Source organism: Cololabis saira, chromosome 19 (assembly GCF_033807715.1).
Source record: "Cololabis saira isolate AMF1-May2022 chromosome 19, fColSai1.1, whole genome shotgun sequence".
Taxonomy (NCBI): domain Eukaryota; kingdom Metazoa; phylum Chordata; class Actinopteri; order Beloniformes; family Belonidae; genus Cololabis; species Cololabis saira.
In genome coordinates this window covers 40,547,364-40,571,084 of record NC_084605.1, presented here as the reverse complement: position 1 = coordinate 40,571,084, position 23,721 = coordinate 40,547,364, and the positions used below count along the sequence as shown (strand labels likewise).

Sequence of the window (23,721 nt, the reverse complement as noted above, 5' to 3'; positions counted from 1 at the left end):
AACTTGACAGATCTAATTATTTTTAACACTACCAGCACATCTATCCAGACTAGTTGACTCACAACACGATTGTTTTTCAACCCACCGAGGAATTTGAACGTTAAAGTTCAGTTTAGTAAAGTCTGTCAGCAGAAATACCGTATGATTTATGACTATGTTTTGAGTTAGTGTGGAATAGTGTTGAAATAAAACAAATTGCATGTTAATTAGCTTAGCATGAGCTATTTAAACCCGAATATGCTGGTGTTCCCAAAGTCTGTAAAACAAAACAATGGACGAAGCATTCGTTCATGTGACTCGTTGGTTTCTGAAGAGCGGTTTGAAGCCCACTTTGCTTCGCTTGGGAACACCCCCCCCCCCCTCCTAAATATGTCAATGAAAGTTAGCGTTGCCTACCAACCTTCAGCCGAACGTTTCTGGAATATTAAGTGGACACAGTTTTATAATCGGCAGGTTAGTGGGTCACAGGCGAGGGTCAGGCCTGGGGATAAAAGGCCTTTTCAAGCACTTTATACCAAATTCTGTCAAAACATCATAATTTGACTTTTCCATCCAATGCTTTTACTTCCACAGTGGATGTAACTGTGAAGAGATTATGAGACATATTGGTGCGTAAAATCCGGATCCAGAAACCGCCGCTGGATGTACAGTACGACCTCAGAGACACCAGGTGGCACTTCACAATAAACTGTGGTGCCATTGTAGTCCACCGGGCCACACGGGTTGGGGATTTACCTTGGAGGACTATTGTCATTCAGCTCACTCCGCCACCTCATCCGGAAATGTCAAACTAAATAGCACCAGACTCTCTGGGCACAAACTCCTCTCAAATGGTCAGAAGGGCTCCGAACAAACGTTGTGGTCAGATGAGTTCATGGTTCACCTGCTTTTGGGAAAGATGGATGCCAGGTTCTATGTGGCTCATTGAGAGAGAGGATCCAGGCTGTAACTGGATGGCGAGCTTCAGCGGGACACACGGCACAGGTGACCCCCATACTGGCCCCAACACACTTGGCCTTTCAAACAAACTCACAAATTAACGTTTTTAGTTGCACTTCTCTAAGTTGGGTTTGTAATTGTTTTGATCTGATGCACCCCGCTTACGAGAGATTGTGCTGGGGCACTTAAACATGCAGCCGTCTTTACTTCGGTCTGTTTTGACATTTATATTCATAATTATTCTGTTTACATTTGGTTTTGATGGATCTTTTGCTGTCAGCACAGTCGGATCAGGAGACTTGTCAGCAAATTGCCCACAGTGCTTTGCATTCCGAATGCATCCGTGCCTTTCCATAAACGCGTCAGATGGCTCCCCATCTAATTAGATCTCTTTATATAACAAACACTTTCAATATTTTTTTTTTGAAGGTTGCCTTAAAGTTTGCACAATAATACCAAGTTTCTTGGGTTGGCGTGACACGCAATATTACTCTCTTGCACTGTGCACTCTGTTTATGAATTTGACAGTTGTGCAACAAACAGCTCCTGGCACAGCAGGCCTGCTGCAGATGCCCTGCTTTCTATACCTAAACCTAATTTGACAGGAATGATTTTCTTTCTTTTTTTTTTTTTGAACCGTGGGAGGAAAACAGTTGCAGCTGAGGAGAGACTGAGAAGGAAGGAACGGGGCGGTGGGGGAGAGACGGGGGGGTAACCTGTTGCTGAGGCTTGCAATGCGAACGTAGGTATGGGTTTGCACTAAAGCGGTGTGGATAAGCGATTCGACTGATGGACTGCCTGTGCTTGATGCGAGCGCTGCTGGAGCAATGGGGGTGTAGAAATTGAGAGAGGTTTATTCAAGCGGCTCTTTTTAGCGCCGTGACTCATGCTAGCACCGTGCTGCATTGTGCACGCAGCACAAACTTATTATTTTAGATCTCTGCCCCAAATAGTGTTTTAACAGGATTGCAGTTTATTTTCTTTGATTCATTAACCGCTAAAATGACAAACACTAATTGGCGTTACAAGAGAGCAGGCTTTTGTTGACTCCAGTAGAGACGGTGAGACAGAACAATCACCTGTTCCTGTTTGCAGCAGTCAACAAACAGGATCACCTCTACCACACTTAAATATCTTGATAATCTGAGGTCAGATGTTATATGTGGGGTGTTTTATGATCTCAAAGCAGATTTATAGACTAATTATCTTTTTTATTTCATTTGATATTTGATCCTTTTAAACAATTAATAAAAGTACATACTTTTTTGGAGTCCTTTCATGATATTTACAGTCTGTTTACGTGCTTTGGTGTATTTTTGCTGACCTTAGGCGAGGACACTTGTGCAGAAGTAACTTTGTCTCATAAGCACAGACAGGTTTGATAAAGCAATATCTAACCTTTTGGTGCGGTTGAGATAAAAGGGGGAACAGACATCAGCATCCTTGAAAAAGGAATCAGGGAACATTTCTATACATATTTGTGTAAAACATCTAGCTGTATATCATCCTGTATTTGAGGTTAAATTCTACAGCAGCTGATGTCTCTGCTGTGAATTGGGTAGCTGGCTGAACAAGGTGACCTTAGCTTGCAGGGAGAGCAGTTAATTGCCTTTCATACGTTCGTGCTCTCGCTCTCTGAATAGATGCAGTGTTATACGTTTGGTGCCAACCCTCCTGCGGCAGATAAGGTCAGACCCTCACAAGGCCAGATTTGTAAAGCCCCAGCATCAGGGCAGGTTTGAGGAACCTCCTGTCCAAATGAGGTTATGTGACGTTGCTTTTACACACACATTATTATGAGAAAGCATCTCGCTGTTGAGTGGGAAACTTCCTTGTCTATACTTCTATTGCAGTGTAATATGTCAAAACAAGAGTTGTTCTAAGTTGTCCTCTAAGTTGTAATCCCCGTGAAATCAAATTTAGCAAGTTCCAGTGTCGCTTTACAGTAGGAGGGTTCCCTGTTCAGATTCTGGCTGTGGGTGTAGAGAACTCATGTGGAATTGTGATGCACTGAGTGTATTGACATAGCAGCAGTTTTACCAACACGTTTTGGGTGTAAATGTTCCTCATCCACCCACTAACACCTTGACTTGACGTTGGGTTGCTAAATGCAGCACTTTGAGATGAGTGCCTTCCCCAAAGAGACCTCGACATCAAGATAAATGGATCCAAGGCTGAGCCCGCCCACCCAGAGGTTAATTGACAACCTGCTACACATCTCCAAAGCTGCAGCCTCCGGAGGCTGCAGCAGATAAATGACAGATGGAACAATATGGATGTCTCAATAATCCCAAATGACATTTTACTAATGTATTAGCTACTGTGTCCCTGCAGTCTTCTTACTGCAGATTTATGCAGACTAAGTTTAGCCTGGAGTGCCTCTTTGTTCACCCTGGTGTTGACCTGAACTCACCCAAAGCTCTGCTCAGCAGAGACCTCCATGTTGGAGTGTGCCGTCGTCTGATGCAAACACTTAATCACTCTGTGTCCCTCGTGTTCTCGCGCATCTGTGGATGCTGCATGAGTGCGTCTTTTAGGTATGCACGCCCAGCGGTGGATCCGTGGGTGTTTTCAGCAGCAGATTGGATGCAGCAGTGTTTTTATTTTGTCCCCTGTGGTTTGCCCGTCTCCTAATCAGAGCTGACATGGAATGGGATCCCTGCAGGGCGCCAGAAGAATGCCAGGACTCAAAACAATATAGCTTCCCAGCATATACGAGGGTTTTCAGAGTCGTGGTTTTTGAACGGCAATCGTTGCACGGAGGATGAAATGTGAATGGTTTTTAGGAGGTTATGATGAAGTGACACACGAAGGTTTGGGCACCCTGGATAGAATATGAATAGTTTTAGAATTAAAAAGCGAACATTCATCTGCCTTTTGGTACTTGGCATGTGCGGCAAGTATCACAGCATGTGAAGGCTTTTGGAATCCAGCTCAGACTCTTTACGTTTTGCTCGTTGATGTTTTTGACATGTGGCTTTGTGAAATGCTTTGATATCTGTAACCATCTGTACTTCTAAGAGCCATCCACAGATTTTAAGACACTTAGGCCAGTGGATGTGGGAAAGCAATCGAGTTTTGTCTGATGAGGTAGTTGGGTAAAGAATTTTTGATTGTCATGAGGATCGTTACCCTACGGTGCATCATTGTTTCTCTTTTTTTGGTTTGGGTCTGGTTCGTTTTAAGGACAATGCTGCTGATATTTCAATTGAGCCTCTCACCTTAACAATGAAAACTGGCCATAAAACAAGGAATAGCTGGATATTGTTCACCGTTTTTCTCCAAACACACCTTTGCAATTGCAACCAGTATGTTGAATTTTAAATCCTTCCACACTTTAGATTATTTGCAAACATAAGACTCTGCAGGAGATGTGGTAGAAAAGTCAGACTCTTGCATCATATTTCTGCTACAACAAGTTGGATCAATTGTCCTGGAGGCCTCTTCAAACTAAAATGTGGTCTTCGTTTGTCTTTTTTTATTTTACTCATTCCTACTCTTCAAATGGGATTGATAAGTAAATTGAGAATATTCTCCCTGAAAAATGTTGTTTTTTCTTCTGGAGTACAACTTGACCTTTACTGTCCCTGTTAATCATTATTTCTTAATTAAATGAGGAACTGAAGAAGCAGCTAACTGGAACCGGTTTGATATCTTTTTTTGGTCATCAATTATTTAAATTTGTGTCTGAGGCAGCTGCTTGGAGAAGCTCATTGCAAATGGTTGCTCGGACAAAGTTTGAGAAATTGAGAAACAAAGATTTGCCTTTTTGAACGATGATTACGAACAAGGCCCAGGATCTGAGATCTATGTTTCTGAGAGCTTGGATCCTTTTTTTTTTTTTGCCCCTATACTTTTGCATTTAAGTTTATTTCCCCCTCTTCCATCAAAATACATAAACCATTAATTTTAGTTAGCTGACCATTTTATTTTTGTGAAAAAAAAGCAGTTTTCTTTTTTTTAAAGCAATTTTTACAATTTTATTAGTGTGCTACTCACACTTATCAAAGAAATTGTCATTAAACACCCACAATTCTACATTTTTATCAGTTTTCCCAGCCATGGATGTGGGAGGGGACATTAATTTTTTCTAAGTTGGTTTTCTGAGATGAAGACACCACCAATGTGTGCATGTGTGTTGTTCTCAGGGCCACAACCAGAGGATCAGCCCTTGCTCCACCCTGACCAGCAGCACCGCCTCCCCGCCAGCAGGCAGCCCATGCTCCACCCTCCCCCCTGCCATGCCCGGCCAGGCTGGCAACAAGGACTGTGCTTACGGCTCCGTCACCAGCCCCACCTCCACGCTGGAGAGCAGAGACAGTGGGATTATCGGTGAGATTTGCCGGCGTTGTTTGCAAACATGACCTGATTTTAAATGCACTCATCACAAACTGACCTTGCTCTACATTTTGTCAATAATCCAAAAAGATAAAAGATAAGATTTTACTAAAGCAATTGAAATGCTCTTGTAAGGAATAATACGATAGAAAGACCCAATATTATTCAAATAGGTGGCACCTTGGCATTAAAAGTATTGATAAATTAAAAGCAGATTTTTTTTATTGGTAACCAGCTGCAGCTCTCGTGGTAAATAGGTTTAGATAAGGGTGGTGGAGCACCTTTTTTTTTTTTTTTTAAAGTCCAAACTGGTATTAGTTTCCCAGAAGTGTAATTTAAAACCTGTGTCCGCCTCCACCTGGTCTGTCATTTGTTCTGACTTTTCTCCCCATCCTCAGACCAGGGCCAGCTCTACGAAGCAGGATTAGTGGCTTAGCTTCTCAGCTTTGTGGTGTCACGAAGCAGGTTTACTTTGATAATGGTGTACATCGCCATGGGAACGTTTAGGTTTCTAGTATGAATTGATGCAGCTTGGTCGAAGCCTCAGCTGTGGTTGGAGATCGCATCAATTCAATTCAATTCAATTCAATTTTATTTGTATAGCGTCTAATACAACAGATGTTGTTTCTAGACGCTTTCCAGAGACCGCAGGCCAGCACGCAGCTCCCGAAGCTCCGGCCTGCAAACATCCACAAAAGAGAAAAAAGGGGGGCCAGCACAAGAAACTGCAGGAGCGATGGACAAAAATGATAGCTATGAGATATTTATAATAAATAAAAATGGAAATGGAGAAGAGAGGAAGAGGAGAGGAGAAGAAGGGTGAGAGGCACCGCCCAGTGGATCATGTCGGTGCCCCCCTGCAGCATAGGCCTATAGCAGCATATCTACCACCAAGCTATATTTGAGACTAACTATTATAGTCTTGTTCTATAGCTGCAACTATGACTACTGACTCTAACACACTAGAGTTTACACTACCTAGAGATTTACCAACACCAGCTAGAGGTTTACTAAACACTTACTATAGGCTTTACTAAACAGAAAGGTTTTAAGTTTAGTTTTAAAGGTGGAGGTAGAGACGCGTGGACTGTGGGAGGAGTTCCCAACACTCGTCCCAGAAGGGGAACATGACACAGATCTCTCTTTAGCCTGTCATCAATATTTTTTCCTTTTATTATAAAATCTGTAATATTAAAGATTTGTGTATCAAAAATGCCAAATTGCCTCAAAATATGTCCATTGGAATAAGGCATGTTTGTATTAGACCCGAGATCTGAAGGTTTTCTGGAAAACTGTCTGCTGAAACCTTTTATTTCAAAGGCTCAATGAAGAAAGGGACAAGAAATAAAAACCTTCTGATTATTATTATTATTATTATTATTATTATTATTGTAAATTACTAAATGCTGTTAAAATTTATCGAAATTTTAACAAATTTTATTTTGAAAGTGTTGACAAAATGTTGCTATTGAAGCAGACACGAGAAGTAAAAACATAGAAGTGGCATCAAGTCTGCGGTTACAACATCCCAAACCTGGAAACTTTTATATGGAAATTAAAAGGAAAATAGATGAACTGGGGGGGAATAAACATTTGCAAAAACTGCAGATTATCCTGAAATAGGCAACTTGGAACATTATTTGGACCATTTCAGAATATACCAATTACTGAGCCAACTATGTTCAAAGCTTTATTTTAACCCCATTCTGCTGACTAATTAAATTAGTATATTTCCAAAGTAGCTTCATGCAAATGGTCTGGAAGCATTCCAGAAAGTTGCTGGGATTTATGGACTATTACATCACAATAATAACATTTAACAACAAAACTGTCCACATGCATGCACATGTGCGACTGTGGTCAGAAGCATTATACTTGGCTCCTCCTGTAGGACATGTGCACATAGACATACAGTATATACGTAGACGCCCCATCGAGCGCTGAGCCGTACGTAAACGTCGCCACCATATTGGATGTTCAAGACTGCGCTGTAAACTAATACAAGTAAATTGACTTATTTTCATAAAGCGTCTTTCTACAAAGAAATGTACGTTTTACGTCTCATTTATTCATTCACACACGCACTAATATACTTGGGAAACAGTTAGGCACCAAATATAATATATTTAATTTTCTCAGATGGCAAAAATAAGAACTTTATTGATCCCACATAGGAGTCATTCATGTTATATCAGCTATAGAGAACAAGGTAGTGCCGAAAAACAATATATATCCCCCTCACAAAAATAAGAATGTTATTTGTTGTCTGAAAAATGGTTCAAATGTTATTTTATTGTCTGAAAAATGGTTCAAATGTTATTTTATTGTCTGAAAAATGGTTCAAATATGTTTTTTGTTACTTGAAAATTTTTTAATATGTTTTGTTGATGAGAAAATATGTTTCTCTATTTTTCTTATTTTTCTGAGGGGGATATATATTGTTTTTCGGCACTACCTTGTTCTCTATAGCTGATATAACATGAATTACTCATATGTGGGATCAATAAAGTTCTTATTTTTGCCATCTGAGAAAATTAAATGTATTATATTTGGTGCCTAACTGTTTCCCAAGTATATTAGTGCGTGTGTGAATGAATAAGGCGCTTTATTTATGTAGAAAGGCGCTTTATTAAAATAAGTCCATTTACTTGTATTAGTTTACAGCGCAGTCTTGAACATCCAATATGGCGGCGGCGTTGACGTATCGCAGCAGCGGGCAAGAACACTGGATGGGGCGTCTACGTATATATGTCTATGCATGTGCAGCTCTGGATCGGTGTTTCTGATCTTTATTGTTTGTTAGGTAAACAGATTATCAAAGCATCTGCAGAATACATCAAACCTGCTCTGCTGCTTTTCCGGTTGAAGGGAATACAGGTTTCTGATCATGTTGACATCAGCTGCAGCATCATTTGAAAGACAACGGGAGCTTTAAAATGCTCCGTGATGTGAGGCATTTTGCAGATGTCAAAACAAGCGCCATCATTGTTTCCAGGCAACGATAGTGAACACCTGCAGTTGAGGGGGGAGGGGACAACAAAACATCAACATACTGTTGATTGGGAGCAACTATGAGGAGGCATGAGAGCCGACGAGTGGGTTTGGGTGGGGGGAGGTCACGGTGCCAGAGTCAGACATGTCCTAAAACGTGCTTTGTTGTTTTCGTTTGCAGCCACCCTGACCAGCTATTCTGAGAACATGGAGCGAGGCGGCAAGTATGGCGAGGGCTCGCGAGGAAACCTGAAGCTGTGGCAGTCCCAGAAATCAGGCATGGACTCGTTCTTGTACAGGGTGGATGAAAACATGACAGCGTCCACCTACAGCCTCAACAAAATCCCCGAGCGCAACCTGGAGAGCATGTCCTCCCATTCTGCCCACTCCATCCCTCTGTACCTCATGCCCCGCCCCAACTCTGTGGCTGGTGAGTCCCTTCCTCTTTCCCTCCTCCGCTGAAACTGTGAAACGGAGGTCATGTTTTGTGCTGGGAGCCAAAAATAAGGTTACGTGAACCCCCATGCAGTCGGAGCATTTTTGTGGCAAAATTGTCCGAAACTGCTGGTGTTCAGTTGTTAGAAACGTTGCACCTTATTTATGACTCCATTTGTTTTCCTTTCCTTTCAACCCTTTTGTGCCTTTCTTGTTTTCTCGTATCAACCACGTCTCCATCATCAATGTGACTCCTTTGATCGCAATGAAACACTCAGGGATGTTCACTCAGGGATGCGCTGGCTGACCTGCATGACAAAGAAGCTCATGCGTCCCAGATGATCCGATCCTATGCAGCCTGTACATCACTATGTACAGATGTGAAAGCGGTCAAGATGCATTCAGGTCGATCGCTCAGGACAGAGGCAGCCCAAGAACTCTGGACCCGTCAGTCCAGGGAGTAATCATCTGCACCTTGAATGGTCTTTTAATCGAACGTGACTCAGCTTTTCAAGCAGTTCTGCACAGATTTGTTTTTTGTGTAGTCAGCACATATGCAACGAAACTAAGCTCTGCATCATTGCGGGTGAAGAAGTTTGGACCTCTAACTTTACTCGTAAAACACCTGAGTTTGGTGAAGAAACATTAGTTCACCTCCTCTCAAAGCTTTACTATATTGATGTTTCTGACTTTCTTGCATTTAAGCTGCTGTTTTCTTTATTATGATATCAAGAATCGAGTATCACCTCACAGATGAATCTTCTTCTGTAAATCTCATATAAATGGATATTTATGAGAGAAAAAAAAAAAAGAGCTGAAGCTCAACATCACATTGTCCAAATGCGACTCCCTTCGAGTCCAGTCCAGTCTGAGGTTTGATTTTTATTTTTTCCTCCAGTTCGTTGTGCTTTTACGGTGCTTGTGGGCACGTTCAGAACTCGTAGGTATCTGCAAATCCACCCTGACATTTTGCTAAGCTTTTTCAGCCCCCTGGTGTAGATTGAAGCCACGGAGCCGTATACTGTAACAATCTGGTAAGCATACCACGGCTGGAAGGAAAACCATCACATAGGATCAACTGGCATTTATTTTTCGCTGAAGGAGGTCTCATTGATGCGCGTCTTTTGTTGCGAGCCATGGATGTTGCGAAGACGCTTCCCAGAAATGACTGTAAACATATCAGGAAAAATGTCAGTTTCATAACGCCGAGGAAGTCCTAATGGGCATGATTGTCCTATTGTTCATGTCAGCAGAGAGGCTGTTACAGACGATGAGCTCCATTATGCACTTCTCCCACTCCCACTGGAAAATGAAGGGTTTGCAGGGTGTGCACATACACACACTTATATATTTTGACTAAACACTGTAATGTGCCTGACAAAGCCTGTCACTGCAGCTATGACCTCCTCTTCATGCTGGTCATGTTCTGCTGTTTGACACTGCTGTCTGGCAGCGCAGCCGCTCCGCCGGGCTCTCAGATCCATCCTTGATCTCATCCCCGCCCTTCAACAGCCACATGTTCAAAGGGGACGGAGTAAAATACATGCAGATAAAATAAAGAGAACTGAAGTCGCAAACGAAAATTTCACGATGCATTTGTGTGTCGTTTTTTTTCTGTTTTTTAGGGTCAGGATCTCCATATTTAGGAGAGGGAGAGGGATATGTGTGGAACGTGGAGTGAAGAGAGTTTCGTAATCTCTCTTTTCTCACTCCGTCTCTCCTCCACAAAGAATTATTAGATGATGCAGGAATGGGAGGCGAGCTCAGGCTGAGGATTGGCTGGGCTCACGCAGCAGTGGAACATCAAAGCCCCAGGCATTAACCGTTTCTATCCCCCAGAGTGACGGAGAGACTGGCTTTGATGTGTGAGAGGAGGGGGAGGGAACCGGAGCGAGAGCAGAAGGCGACTGGGGAGGAGAGCGAGGAGTGAGGGGGCTACTCTGTTACCTAATGAAGGCAGTGCGTTGGCAGAGCCCAACATGGATATGGAGCAGGGAGAAACTAGGACCTAGCACTCCGTTTCTTCTTCTTTTTGCTGCCAATCCACATTTAGTGTAGGTAGTTTTTCTTCTTTTTTTTTAATCAAAATCATAAAAAAGCAATGAAAGAGCCAGAAAATCTTCCTATACTGTTCTGATGTAAAGAGGACCATTATGATACTGAAGCAGCATATAAAGTAAACCGGCGCTCAGGTAATCAGAATCAGAATCAGCTTTATTGGCCAAGTATGAACATGCCAGACAGGGAATTTGACTCTGGTTATTTTGCTCACTGTACCCAGATTTAAATAGTAGCAAACAGTAAATAGACAAATGTAGCTCTTATTAACATATATACAAAATAAAAAAAGTGAAAGGTTCAGCAGTATGAGGTAGTCACGGTTATAGAGGTAGTCATGATTATATTAATGTGATTAACAACAGACAGGTTAACCAGCAACTATGATAGCCCCACGTGTATAAACTTACACAAATAATAAGGAAAAGTAAAGCTAATTATTATTGTGAACTCCTACAACTATCCCAGGGTAATTCAAAAAGATCTTGGCAGGTGCTAAACAATGTCCTGAACAGAAACACACCGTGCTTCCTGATTCTGCTAATGACAACTGTACTAATGTTGCTAATTAATTTAATAATTATTTTGTGTCTATAGGGGAAATCCTTTTGGGGAAGATCAGTCAACCTCAGGGAATGTCATTTAAGCAATACTTGACAGATAATTATTTAAATTCTTTTTTTCTGAAACCAACGGATAAAAATGAAGTTGTAATTCACTTAATTCACAAAGGATAGTCTCAGTTGCACCAGTTTGTGAAGCTTTTCTTAGATATGTTGCTTTTAAGAGCGGAAAAAATGGCAACTAATAGTCAGAAAGAACTAAAAAAGCAACTAAATGCAAGTAGAAGAATTCAGTTCATACATAATGCTGCCAGGAAGTAAAATATTCTGGTTTGTAAATTGAAAAAAAGAAAAGGGTCGTTGAGTTGTATTTTTTTCCCCCTGATATAGTTCTTCTTTTTTCACCACGTTTATCTAACCGAGAACTGAAATCGCATCCTTCTCAGTGGGATGAGAGATGAACAGTGAGGCCTGCAGAGCCCCAGCAGCTACCTCGTATCTGAGATCACAAATCAGCTTACCAGCTGATATTGTGACTGTTACTGGACTACAGTCCAGCTGTTGTGTGTGTGTGTGTGTGTGTGTGTGTGTGTGTGTGTGTGTGTGTGTGTGTGTGTGTGTGTGTGCGTGTGCGTGTGCGTGTGCGTGTGCGTGTGCGTGTGCGTGTGCGTGTGCGTGTGCGTGTGCGTGTGCGTGTGCGTGTGCGTGCGTGCGTGCGCGGGAGTGTCTGATGTCTGGCTCGCGTTGCCGAAAGCTTTCTGCTGCACAATCAGGCTTTTTATGGGCACGGTCCATCCTCTCCCGGCTCCATTCTCTCCTGCTTCCCGACTTTATTTCTGTTCACTCTGAATGTAATCTGGGCGCTCCGGCTCAGCAACTGTGAATGTGATCCCCAGCAGCCTGCTGCAGTGCAGATAGGGATGATGGGCACACAGATTTGATTTCTCACATTCGAACACAGTTGAAAGATGTGGGGGGGGGGGGGCTCAGACGGCCAGACCTGAGGAGGATCACTGCTGGGATACAGGTGCTCTCCATCTCACTGACTTTGGTTAGATCCTTAAACCTCCAGGCTCTGATTCTACTCACTACAAGAAATGCAAAGCTGGCATTCGTCGCATTCTTTCGGAATGTGTTGATATTGATATTAAAGGTTAAATCCACTCCAATAAAACATAAATGTTACTTTGGCAGCCACGTCCATCTATTGTGTCAACCATAATAACCAGAACGGCAATCACCAGAGAAACCCATTTCGTGCTGGAGTTCAGAGCAGGAAGGAAGCAGAAGGATCTGAAAGCAGCCACAGGCACCCGTAATTTGTTTGGGAGGGAAAATTGTAAAATGATTCCTCAAGCTGCTTCTCCATTAGAGTTCATGTTCTGACAGCGGTTTTTTCTTTCCAAAAAGAAATTCTTCAGGCTTCTCAGGTGCGGTTGTCTTGTTGGGTTTGATTATTATTATAGCTCAGATCATGTCAGTAAAAAAGAGTTTAAAACCAGTTTGATCAGCTCCTGATGATCTCCCTGATCTCGGAAGATAACTGGGGCGGTGTTTTAGTGACTGCTCGGAATAATGACATCAGCTTTTATTTAAAGTCACAGCAACAACAAAAAACCTCTGCGTAACTGATGCTGGTTGCAATATCCGAGGTCTTTTTTTGCTATATTTATTATCATTCAAAACAGCTATTAAACTATTCAAAAGATAAAGAAAATACGCATCTACATTACTATTAATATTTTATACCAGTGCCACCATCTGATGAATAAATGATGTAACCATATTGAATCATTTTGGACCCATCTCTTATTTAAACTGAATAAACATACTGGTTATTTTTTATTTATTTATTTATTTTCACCAAAGTAATCTTGGTTTGTTTTTGCCCTCTGTCCATTCCTGTTTCGTACCATCAAACTCCGGCTGTCCGAGTCCCTACCTGTCTGAGCGCGGGGGTTCCGGTGTGACAGGGTCTGTTATTTACACACACTGGCGCAGTCTGGCCCCATCTAAGATTCAGCGGTTCCCGGCACCGGCCCCAAACACACATGCGGTGTGAACAATCAGCAGCCGGCGATCTCTGCATGAATAAGATATTTGTCTGCTGAGCTAATTAATCCTGAGAGGTGCCGGATGGCATCTGCCTCTGCGCCGCGTGACAGACACGGAGAGGAGGGGAGTTTGAGGACAGAGGCGTGTTGGGCTGATTCCCTCTCTCGCCCGACAGCCTCCTCAGGACACCAATGTGAACTCGTGCCACATCTTCTGTGTGTATGTGTGTGCAGATTATGTGTTTACAATCATACTGACAAGAATATGTTCTGTTGTCTCCCGCTACCTCCCTCTCTCTTCCACGCAACCAAACAGCTACGAGCTCGGCCCACCTGGAGGACCTGGCGTACCTGGATGAGCAGAGGCACACTCCGTTACGCACCTCGCTGCGCATGCCGAGGCAGAGCACCACCTGCGGGCCGGGCCGCTCTGGACAGGACCTGAGAGGTGAGAGCCAGCTCCTTCTCTCGTGCGCAGTGCTTTACAAGAAAGCTGGAAATTAAAAAGCACCTATGCAGCTTAGATCTATGAATGAAGAATACGGTGCATCATTTCGGGGTACGGGTGGTAAAGATTAACAGCAAACATGTGTTGCACTTACATTTCATGAACAGCTTCTCTCTCCCTGCCTCGACTTTCACAGACAATAAACTCCCAAATGCCAAAAAGCGGATGCCCCGCCGGGCTCGGAGCTGGGAATTAAGCAGTTAGGTCGGGGTTATAAACAGCGGAGCCAAAAGAGTAGATTCATAATAGAACCTGAACATATGCAGTATGTAGGAGCTGCAGCAGAGCATTACGAGCATCCGGCCGTCTCTGACTTTCATTTGAATAGAGAAAAATGCAGTTTTGTGGCCGGTTACTTCACACGAAACACAGACAGAAGACACGGTTTTGTTCGGTTCTTTGATCGGCTAACAAAACATCTCAAAGCAGCTGAGAGCCGCAAACAAGCAAGATGAGAGAGTCATACTTAAACATTTTTAAAAAGAGAGCAAGATAATCTGTGGCGGTTAATTTGCAGCTTACAGTGTCTTTCAAATTCAATCGTCCTGCAACGCGCCGCAGAGCTCCCGTCACGGCGGACAGGCGGCTGCACAGTTGTCTTGGACACTGGATGCCGTCAGCTGTTGTGTGCAAAACAGATGAGCGCGAGAGAGGGAGGGAGTGCACAAAGAGGCTTTTGTCAGACTGGGTCACCACAAAGATAAAAATGTGTCTGCTCAACGGTCAGAGTGCGTGTGTGCTCAACTGCACGCTGCTCACATCCAACACCCAGAAACTCCTCCTCAGCAGGATGGCTAAATGGCCGCATGTCACATTATGACTCGTCCCATCGCCCTTCTTCCACTGTCACTTAGCCGGTAATGAGCACCGTAATGGCAGGCCTTTGCCACCCAAGCGGACACAAATATGCATCCTCGGTTGCTTTAGACACCTGTTAAGACCCCACTTAGGTGAGGGCGCGCTCAGCCGAGGCGCGATGTGCGAGTCCCCTGCTCCAGGGAAGCTGGCTGCAGAGCGAAGGGGTGTTGGGGAGAGACAGGCAGGCACGGAAAGAGGTGGGCGCTAAAGCCCTTAAAAAGAAAAGAGAGAGAAAAAAAAGGACAGAAGATGGAAGTCGTCGCTTTAAAAGCCTCGCTGGTACTGCCAAAGCCACTTGTTTCAACCTTTCTTATCCAAGGGCGGTGTGTGTTTACATGCCGAACGGCCGCTTCCTAGCATGCTCCGTGCCTCCTCGGATCAGCGTCACAGCCTCCCAGAGTGCACTGCTCCCGTGGATTCAGCCGGAGAGACAGAGACAGGGACTGGGTGAGACAAGACATGGAGAGAAGCAAATTGGGAGCAGGTTGGGGTTTTTCAGAAGACTCTGCGAGGACAAATCCCAAATCTTTCACCTCAGGTTATCCTTGAAGTTTGAAGTCACGCTCTTAAAAGCTTGGCAAACACTGAATACAGATTTGGATATAAACATTACAAGCTTTTTAATGTGTTTAATCGAGTTTATAACATCTCTGGTCCAGAAGGGGGAAAGCTAGTGTCAGGATTTCTCACGAGTGGTCACGGCATCGCCTTGGATTTGTTGAGTCTAGCAGCGACTCCGAATGAAAGGCCGTCCTCCCAGACGCTGCAGCGTGTGACAGAGAGACATGAGCTGCTCGGCACCAGCTGGATGTAGATGGGACGGAATAAAGGAGGAGAACGCTCCCCGTGATGCGTCGGTCAGGAGAGGACCACCTGACGGAGCCGCGCTGCCGTCTCAAGGAGACGGTCGGACCCAACTGGACCTTCCCAAGCGCTTGACCACCTCTAGGATTTACCCCCACATTAGCTCCTCATTACAAACTCTCACATAGCCGCTCGCCGTACAAACATTCTCCTTCATTGAACTTTACTTAACCGCTCTGTTTGTTTTTTTGTTTTTTACGTCTCTTCCCATCCTGCCGTCGTCTCTCCCTCACCGTCTTTCTGCCTCTGCTGGAGCCGAAGGTTGCGCCTTCTGAAAATGAATTTTTCCAGTGATGAAAAATATATTTGTTCTTGGATGGCGTTATTACCCCCCGACAGAGATGCACAATAAAGCACTTTTAGAAATTCAGCTGAGTGATGCAGCTGATGAGACACTTGAGGCGTAATGCTTTTGAAATTAAGTATTTGTCTGAATGTGAAGTGATTTCATAAGAATGGCAAACAACAATAAGCCGATCCCACAAAAACACTGCACTTGTGTGCACGGTTGGAAACGGTCCGTTCATCTAGCACCTAGCTCCTTTCTGTTGTTTATCCAGGTTCAGTAAAAATATAGTCCGCATTTCTTTGAAGGGAACTTATTATATATTATTATAACAACAAATAAGAGTTTCCATCTAAAGTGACTAACAAATAAGACATTACATAGAACAGCCATGCAACTTTGTGTCAGCCACCTCAACTTGACGTTGTTCAGTTTACTATGACGTCACAAACCCAGATGAGAGGAGAATTATCCAGTTTCTCCATCTTTAACTCTACTCAGCTTCACATTTACTGAACACTGACAACGAGATATGTAAATTAAAAATAAGACAAGATTACAAAGGGCACGCCCTGCAGAATAGTGTAAGATTGTTGTAGCTCCGTCTGCCGTTACAGGACCTGAATAGGATTTAGAGTGTGTGCCTGAAGAAAGCAGACGGCATAAACAGTCCTGGGAGAAACTCGGTTCTCAGCTCCAGTGTTAGAAAAGTATTTCACTTGACCTCGCGACCCTGAACCACGCTCCCCAAGCCTCTCACAGCGAGCAAGTTTGAGCATCTTAAACTGCCTTTCCTTCTCCTGCGTTCGTTTTTCCTCTTCCTGTCCACCATCTCTCTTCCTCCTATGCCTTTAGCCACCCCCCTCTCTTTTTCTGCCTCTCAAGGCTGCTCGGCCGCCGTGAGTCATTCTCACCTGGTGAATAATTAAAAAGTCTCAGACTCTCCCTCCGCCCAGCCGTGGAGGGTTGGTGTTATAGAGGAGGAGAGCGGGGAGGAGGAGGGGGAGTGATACCTAGCTCAGCACCGCCTGAGGGGGAATGTTATGGGCAGGATTATGAGCAACCGCCAGCCATCCATCCGTCCCTCACACACAAATCTGCTTCCAGCAGCCTCCAACCAACTCCCTCAGCGGGCGTCTGCAACGCGGCCGCCATGTTTTCATGGATAAAAAACTTGGCACAGTGGAGCGGCAGCGGCTGCCCAACTTAAAGAAGCTTATGCTCTTCAAGACAGGCAGAACAGTCTGACATTTTAATGAAATAACCAACATGTTTTTAGTCAAAATACCACTGAGATACGAAGGGAAAGCTGGCTTTTTAGACAAACCTTTTCAGATTTGAGGGAGTTGGGATGTTATTCTTTTGACGTATGTCCTCATCATGTCTAAAAGGCTGGATGAGTCTAATATGATCTGGACATGTGATGTCCCAGTTGTCCCTCACCACATTAGGATGTGTTATTGAGTTATAAATAGCTTCAGACACCTAAAGTATGTTTTCCAGCATACTTTAGGTATGCAACAGGCTCAACAAAGACATCACCAACATCTGCAGAAGATGCCTCAACCAGGTAGTTTTACAGGTGATGTGATGCCACTCATCCGCTCCGAACATGGGTTTTATACGTGATCTCTTCATGCAGGGCGCCTGCCGTGTGTGCATGTGTCAGCTACTGTCCGTTTTGGGCCTGATTAGGTCTGCGTGTGGTTCTCAGGAAACCTTGAGAGTGTATCATTCACAGATATGTGGGTGGCTGGATTAGGGTGCTCAATAATAACCTGGAAAATCCAGTTTGATCCTGTCTTCTGTAGCCTCTAACAAAGAACAAAAGAGGAGGAGGATGCGGTTGGAGTAGTTATTCTGTACAAAGGTTACACCACTACATGGTCACACCAAGCCCGTCCTAAAAAGCAGTGGAGTATAAATCTGTGCTAACATTATTCTGGAGGGTGCGCAGCAGTTCCGGGTTTGGTTACTTGGATGGGAGGAGCTTTACAGGCAAATTTGCCTCAAGATGATTCGATTAGCTCCACTTTAAACAACGTAGCTCCCTACTTGGGTCACCGGGGTTTTTTTTAATTTCCATCACCAGTGTTGCATCAGGTAAACTCCACAGGGACACGTCTCTCAGGAAGGATATTACATCAGGGTAGCATTGTTTCCCTGTCTCTTCTTCTCCAGCTGGACATGTTTGTGTGTTTGTCCAGGTAGCACTAAAGTAATCTGACCTGGGAAAATTGATAAAAAAATGTTTTTATTTCTGTTTCATTCCCCTGGGCTGCAGCTGGCATGCAGCTTAATGCAGTCACATGCAGCGCTCCCACGCTCTCTGGATGAACAGTGTTTCCCCCGCTTCCAGATTGATCTGTTTGGTAGTTTTTGCTGACTGTGTCTTCGTCATCATTACATTTCTTTGCATTCAGTTCTTATACAGGCATTCCTGCAAAGCCCTCCTGCTCCTCCTGCAGCACAAGACGACACTAAGAGCAATATGAGCTCATTATGTTACACAAAGATGCTCTCTATCAGCGCGCCAGAGTCATTTATAAAAGAAATGCAGGTCTAATGCAATACTCGCCCAATTCATGTCCCCGTGACATATTTGCACTGTACCCGCACACAGTGTGGGAATGTATGCCGACCCACAAAGAAGAACACAGAAATCTGCACGCCGTCACCGTGATTGTGTGGTAATAGTTTCTACTTCTCTGACTCTTGGCATGCTTATTGCCGGGACGCTGCAGAGTGTGAAATGAACCAGTGCACCCACTTATCATGTGACAGCGGTTCTTTCTCAATGTACAGCTCATCAACAGAGCCAAGACAAAGACTGAAGCGAGGATATGATGAGGCTCTCTGCAATAACCGCACGTGTGTGATCCAGCTTGTGCTGAAGGGGGTCGCTCCGTTTCAAAACGTGTTCAACACCCTGAAATATGTACATGATCAGCGATGGAGTCGATGTCAGGAGTCTCCCGTCCCTGGGTCCAGTTACTACCTCAACTGTTATGGGGATCGATTGATTCTTACTGGTCCATTGGAACCAATTAGATTTCCCCCAAAGTGAAAAGGTTCCCCGTGCGTAGAAATGTGTTGGATGTTGTTCAAAGGATTTCAATTAGTAATCGACCCAGGTACTGGTGGTTCCTCATGTTTCTGACGTCATTGTTTGCTGTTATTACTGTTACAGCTGCTTCTGTTTTGCTTGTTTTTTTTGCCTGTTTTCTCCACTAAGCTGCACCTTGACCTGTCCTCTAACGTGCTGCACACTGCTGCCAGTTCCCATTCCTGTCCTCATTGGCTCTTCTTTCTCTCTCGTTGCTCTTCTCTCCTTCTGTCTGCCTTTTGCTTGCTGATCGCCGCAGCTTCTGCAAATAACACCCATGCCTGGCAATCGCAGTCACGTAAGTTACTCCAACTTTCTCTCGCTGCAGCGGGCAGCCTTTCCCTGCACACCGCGGCCCCGCTAACTGACAGAGTGGCTTCACGCGTCACTCTTTTGCCCACGATGACAGCGATGACACGCCCAGTGAAAACACTCTTTAAAAGAGGAGACCCAGGAGATGAAACCCAGAAGCAGCAGACTAAATTTAACTCAGATTTTTATCATACAGCTTTAGAAGTTCCTTTTACACTCATTAGTGTTTAACGGTCCATATGTTGTGCTGAGAAGATGCCCAACCTCTGGATTAATGACTCCCCCTAGTGATTAAAGGAAACATTTGGCAGTTGTTGTTTAGAGCAGATGTCCCTGTGACTTTATTTGAAAAAAACAATAATCCTACTGGTTGAGCTCTTCAGTTAAAATTCTGTAATTTTTGGTTCTTTTTTTTTTTATTGTAGTAATCCTCAGATTAAGGTAATGAAGATTGTGCCATTTGTACCAAAATGCTGCTCTACTGTAATATTTAGTTTTTATTTAATCTCAGAAGCTGCAGACTTGCTGTTTGTGCATTTCTGCTGTTCAACTTTCCCTTCAAGTATTGATTCTAGACGAGATGTTTGTGCCCGTTTTTGAGATGCATTACAGCTAATAAAAACATCTTTTGCAGCTTTGGCTTCTAAGCGTAATTCCACTAAAGCAGCTCTCCCTGTCTCTGACCCTGCAGTGCGTTTTGCGCCGTACCGACCTCAAGATATTGCTCTGAAGCCTCTGCTGTTCGAGGTGCCCAGCATCACCATGGACTCCGTCTTCACGGGCCGCGAGTGGCTCTTCCAGGAGATCGACGCCCACCTCAACAGCCCCAACGCCAGCACCAACCACGGCGTCGTGATTGTAGGCAACATCGGATTTGGCAAGACGGCAATCATCTCCCGCCTGGTGGCACTGAGTTGCCACGGCACCCGTATGAGGCAGATCGCCTCCGACAGCCCGCAGGCGTCACCCAAACGTAGGCAACCATCACTGTTGATTCAGAATTAGTTTCCTTCTTCCTTTTTATTTTGAATTGATCACCTAAATCAGCTTCCAGAGTGATGAGAATGTTTCCTCCTCACTGCTCGACAGGCCTCACTTTAGCTTTTGTTTTGAGTGTGACTGATTTCCTGAATGCGACACGTGCTTGAGCGAGTGTTTCTGTCATGCGTGCAGATGGAGAGGGGCTCCCTCTCACCCAGCCCCAGCCCACGCACGGCACCCTGGGAGGAGGCAGCTGTCCTGGAACCCCCGAGATGAGGCGGCGTCAGGAGGAAGCCATGAGGAGGCTGGCGTCTCAGGTACAGACCGATACACGCACTCGTCCTCACGCGCTTGGTTGCTTTTCAGTTTGTGACTTGCATCGTCACACACCCTGAAGACTCACGAAATAACCTTCTAAAAAAAATAATGCTTCCTCTCCCAACTTTTTTTTGTTTGTAAATGATGCCCTGAAGTGTCAGCTAAACATTTGATTGCTGTGTTAAGCTTCTGTTCACTTTAATCTGCAGCTGCACAAAATAAAAATAACTAAACTATTAGAAATTTTTGTAGAGGTAGATTTCATAGAGCTGAAAAACAACTATGCAGTTAAAACCTTAACCCCAGCTGCAGGCGCTCACAATAAGATAAACCTTTTATTTATTTTTGAATAATGTGCAACTCTTCAAAACTGCGTGCACCTATTCGTTGTTTTGATTGTGTTTGAATGTGTCAAACTACGGCACCTGTAACATAAAGCTGCAGTATGTGACGCCCCCCCCTCTGCCGCTCAGCCAGCTGCATCTGCACCCCCGGCCTGATGCATTATGCAGATGTGTTTAAAAAAGAAAAAACAACTTTGCCAGGGAGCCTTATGAAATATTTATACCTGCAGAAAGCCATTTCCCAGCCAAGCTATTAGATCTTGTTAACTATGTGTATTAATAATTAAACTGACTCCCTTTTTCACCCCTCTTGTTTTAAAACCCTTTATTCCACTGTGACCAAAAGAATCAGCATCCCGTTTTGATTAGTCGTTTATTTTATTTTCCTTTTTTCTTTTTCTCCCGTCGCTCCCGCCGCTTCTGACAACTCAAACTCTTCAGGATCTCTTCCTCGCTCTCACCTGCCGCCGTCGTTTAGTTGGCCCATCTCTCGGGAGCGTACCCACACTTTAACCATTTTCCCCATCTTCTCATATCAGTGACTTTATTCCTTTTTTTTCTTTTTTGTTCATTCACACAATCATCTGTTTAATCATTCATCGGATCGAGCTTCGAGTACGTAGCTGTGAAATGTGACAGTTTAACACTTGACTCCTTCACGCCACAGTCATCTCACACATGCATCAACTAATTCCGAGTCTCCTGGCAGCCGGAAGCTATGAATTATTAATGGCTAAAGCCATGCAGCGAAACGAGAAGTATAATGTTTCATTATATTGCAATCATCCACCATGAAGTTGACTCAAACCCAATTGAGTTGAAGACACTGTAGCAAAGTGAGTTTGCAGAAGCAGAGCCCTGACAGAAGTGCATCATCCATCCAGCGGTGCTGGCCGCTCCAGTCTTCAGTGCTTGTGCTGCACCCGGAGGTGGGTCAAGGCTCGTGGAGCAGGAGGAGGAGTGACCCGGCTTCAACCTCCTCCCGTCTCTCTGTCGCCCCCAGGTGGTGGCGTACCACTACTGCCAGGCCGATAACGCCTACACCTGCCTGGTGCCGGAGTTCGTGCACAACGTGGCGGCCCTCCTGTGCCGCTCGCCGCACCTGGTGGCCTACAGGGAGCAGCTGCTGCGGGAGCCGCACCTGCAGAGCATCCTGAGTCTGCGCTCCTGTGTCCAGGACCCCCTGGCCTCCTTCAGGAAGGGGGTCCTCGAGCCCCTGGATGCACTTTACAAAGGTGATGCATGTGGTTTTGCACGTTCTGGTCCATGAACAGTGGTGAAATGCTGCTCGGTAGTCTTGCAGTCCTCTTCTGAGCCACTTGTGTTGTAGGAAGTCTGTTATTTACTACTGTCTGAGAAGAAAATGTTATATCATAGACTCACGTTTATACAGTTTTCAGAGCAGTTTTAGTTTATTTATCCACTCACTGGTTTCACATGTCTGTCCGTTCAAGAGTTTTGCATAAAATAAATCAAACAAACCCTCTGATTATTACAAAATGTCCATTATAACACATGTTTTAAATGCTCTCTGTCTCCACTGGCAACTGTTTTTCAGAGAGGAAGATCAACTCTGAAGAGGACTTCATCATCCTCATCGATGGCCTCAATGAAGCCGAATTCCACAAGCCAGACTACGGAGACACCATTGTGTCCTTCCTCACCAAAACCATTAACAAGTTCCCTCCGTGGCTTAAACTGGTGGTGACAGTCAGAACCACATTACAGGTAGCCGGCCTCTCTGGGGAAGGATATCAGCTTCTCAGTTGTTGCTACACCTTTGTTTTGCGTTGGCTGGAGGACGCTGGCTGAAAGAGTCGAGCCGTCTTGACGACAGCTCTGCTTTCTTATGTCTCTGTGTCTGTCAGCTTCACATCTGAGCATTTAACCGTGTATAGTCCAGATTCCTGAGTTTGAGCCTTCCGACTCTGCAGGAGATCACCAACGCGCTGCCGTTTCACCGCATCTCTCTGGACAGCCTGGAGGAGAACGACGCCATCGACCAGGACCTGCAGGGCTACATCCTGCACCGCATCCACAGCAGCCCGGAGATCCAGAACAACATCTCGCTCAACGGCAAGATGGACAACACCACCTTTGGCAAGCTCAGCGCCCACCTCAAGGCCCTGAGTCAGGGATCCTACCTGTACCTCAAACTCACCTTTGACCTCATTGAGAAGGGCTACCTTGTACTCAAAAGCTCCAGCTATAAGGTGTGTGTCCACTACCAGGTTTACGCTGATGCATCTGGAGGGTCTGGCTCTGTAGTAATGCAGTGAAAGGGAAGTGAAGTGTACAGATGTGTCAAGGCGAGGCACGGATGTTTATGTGCACAGTTCATGTACAAGAGGGCTTTACATTTAAACATTTAAAAAAAAGTAAGAGACAGGAGTTATAAGATCCACTCCTTTGGTCTCAGTGAGGACTCTGGTCCCTGGTCTCAGTGAGGACTCTGGTCTCCTGGTCTCAGTGAGGACTCTGGTCTCCTGGTCTCAGTGAGGACTCTGGTCTCAGGACTCCAGCAGATTCTGGACTAACTCAGCTGGTGATGGAGGTTCCAGAGACCCGTGAGACCAGTGTTACAGTAGTCCAGTCTGAAGCGGGACCAGGTCTTCTCAGTCCTGCTGAGACACCAGTCCTTTAATCCTCCACATGTCCTCTGACTTCACTACCGTCTTAATGTGGCTGTTAGAATTCAGGTCTGAGCCCAGAACCACTCCCAGATTCCTGGCTCTGGTTGGTGTTCTGCTCTGCTGCAGTCGCTTT

At 44.7% G+C, this 23,721-nt stretch overlaps 1 protein-coding gene across 16 annotated transcripts in view; it reads left to right on the top strand.

Moving 5' to 3' along the window:
• tanc2b (tetratricopeptide repeat, ankyrin repeat and coiled-coil containing 2b) overlaps positions 1 to 23,721 on the top strand; it is a 205,526-nt gene that overhangs the window by 152,453 nt on the left and 29,352 nt on the right. For 12 of the 16 annotated variants that reach the window (XM_061708282.1, XM_061708289.1, XM_061708286.1 and 9 more), the window contains 9 exons: positions 5,088 to 5,271; positions 8,450 to 8,698; positions 13,695 to 13,826; positions 19,260 to 19,298; positions 20,004 to 20,285; positions 20,486 to 20,610; positions 21,959 to 22,190; positions 22,514 to 22,683; positions 22,890 to 23,168. In XM_061708282.1, coding sequence (XP_061564266.1) covers positions 5,088 to 5,271; positions 8,450 to 8,698; positions 13,695 to 13,826; positions 19,260 to 19,298; positions 20,004 to 20,285; positions 20,486 to 20,610; positions 21,959 to 22,190; positions 22,514 to 22,683; positions 22,890 to 23,168 — 1,692 coding nt within the window. The remainder of the gene's footprint in view (positions 1 to 5,087; positions 5,272 to 8,449; positions 8,699 to 13,694; positions 13,827 to 19,259; positions 19,299 to 20,003; positions 20,286 to 20,485; positions 20,611 to 21,958; positions 22,191 to 22,513; positions 22,684 to 22,889; positions 23,169 to 23,721) is intronic. The other 4 variants (XM_061708296.1, XM_061708285.1, XM_061708284.1 and 1 more) reach the window with 2 other exon arrangements.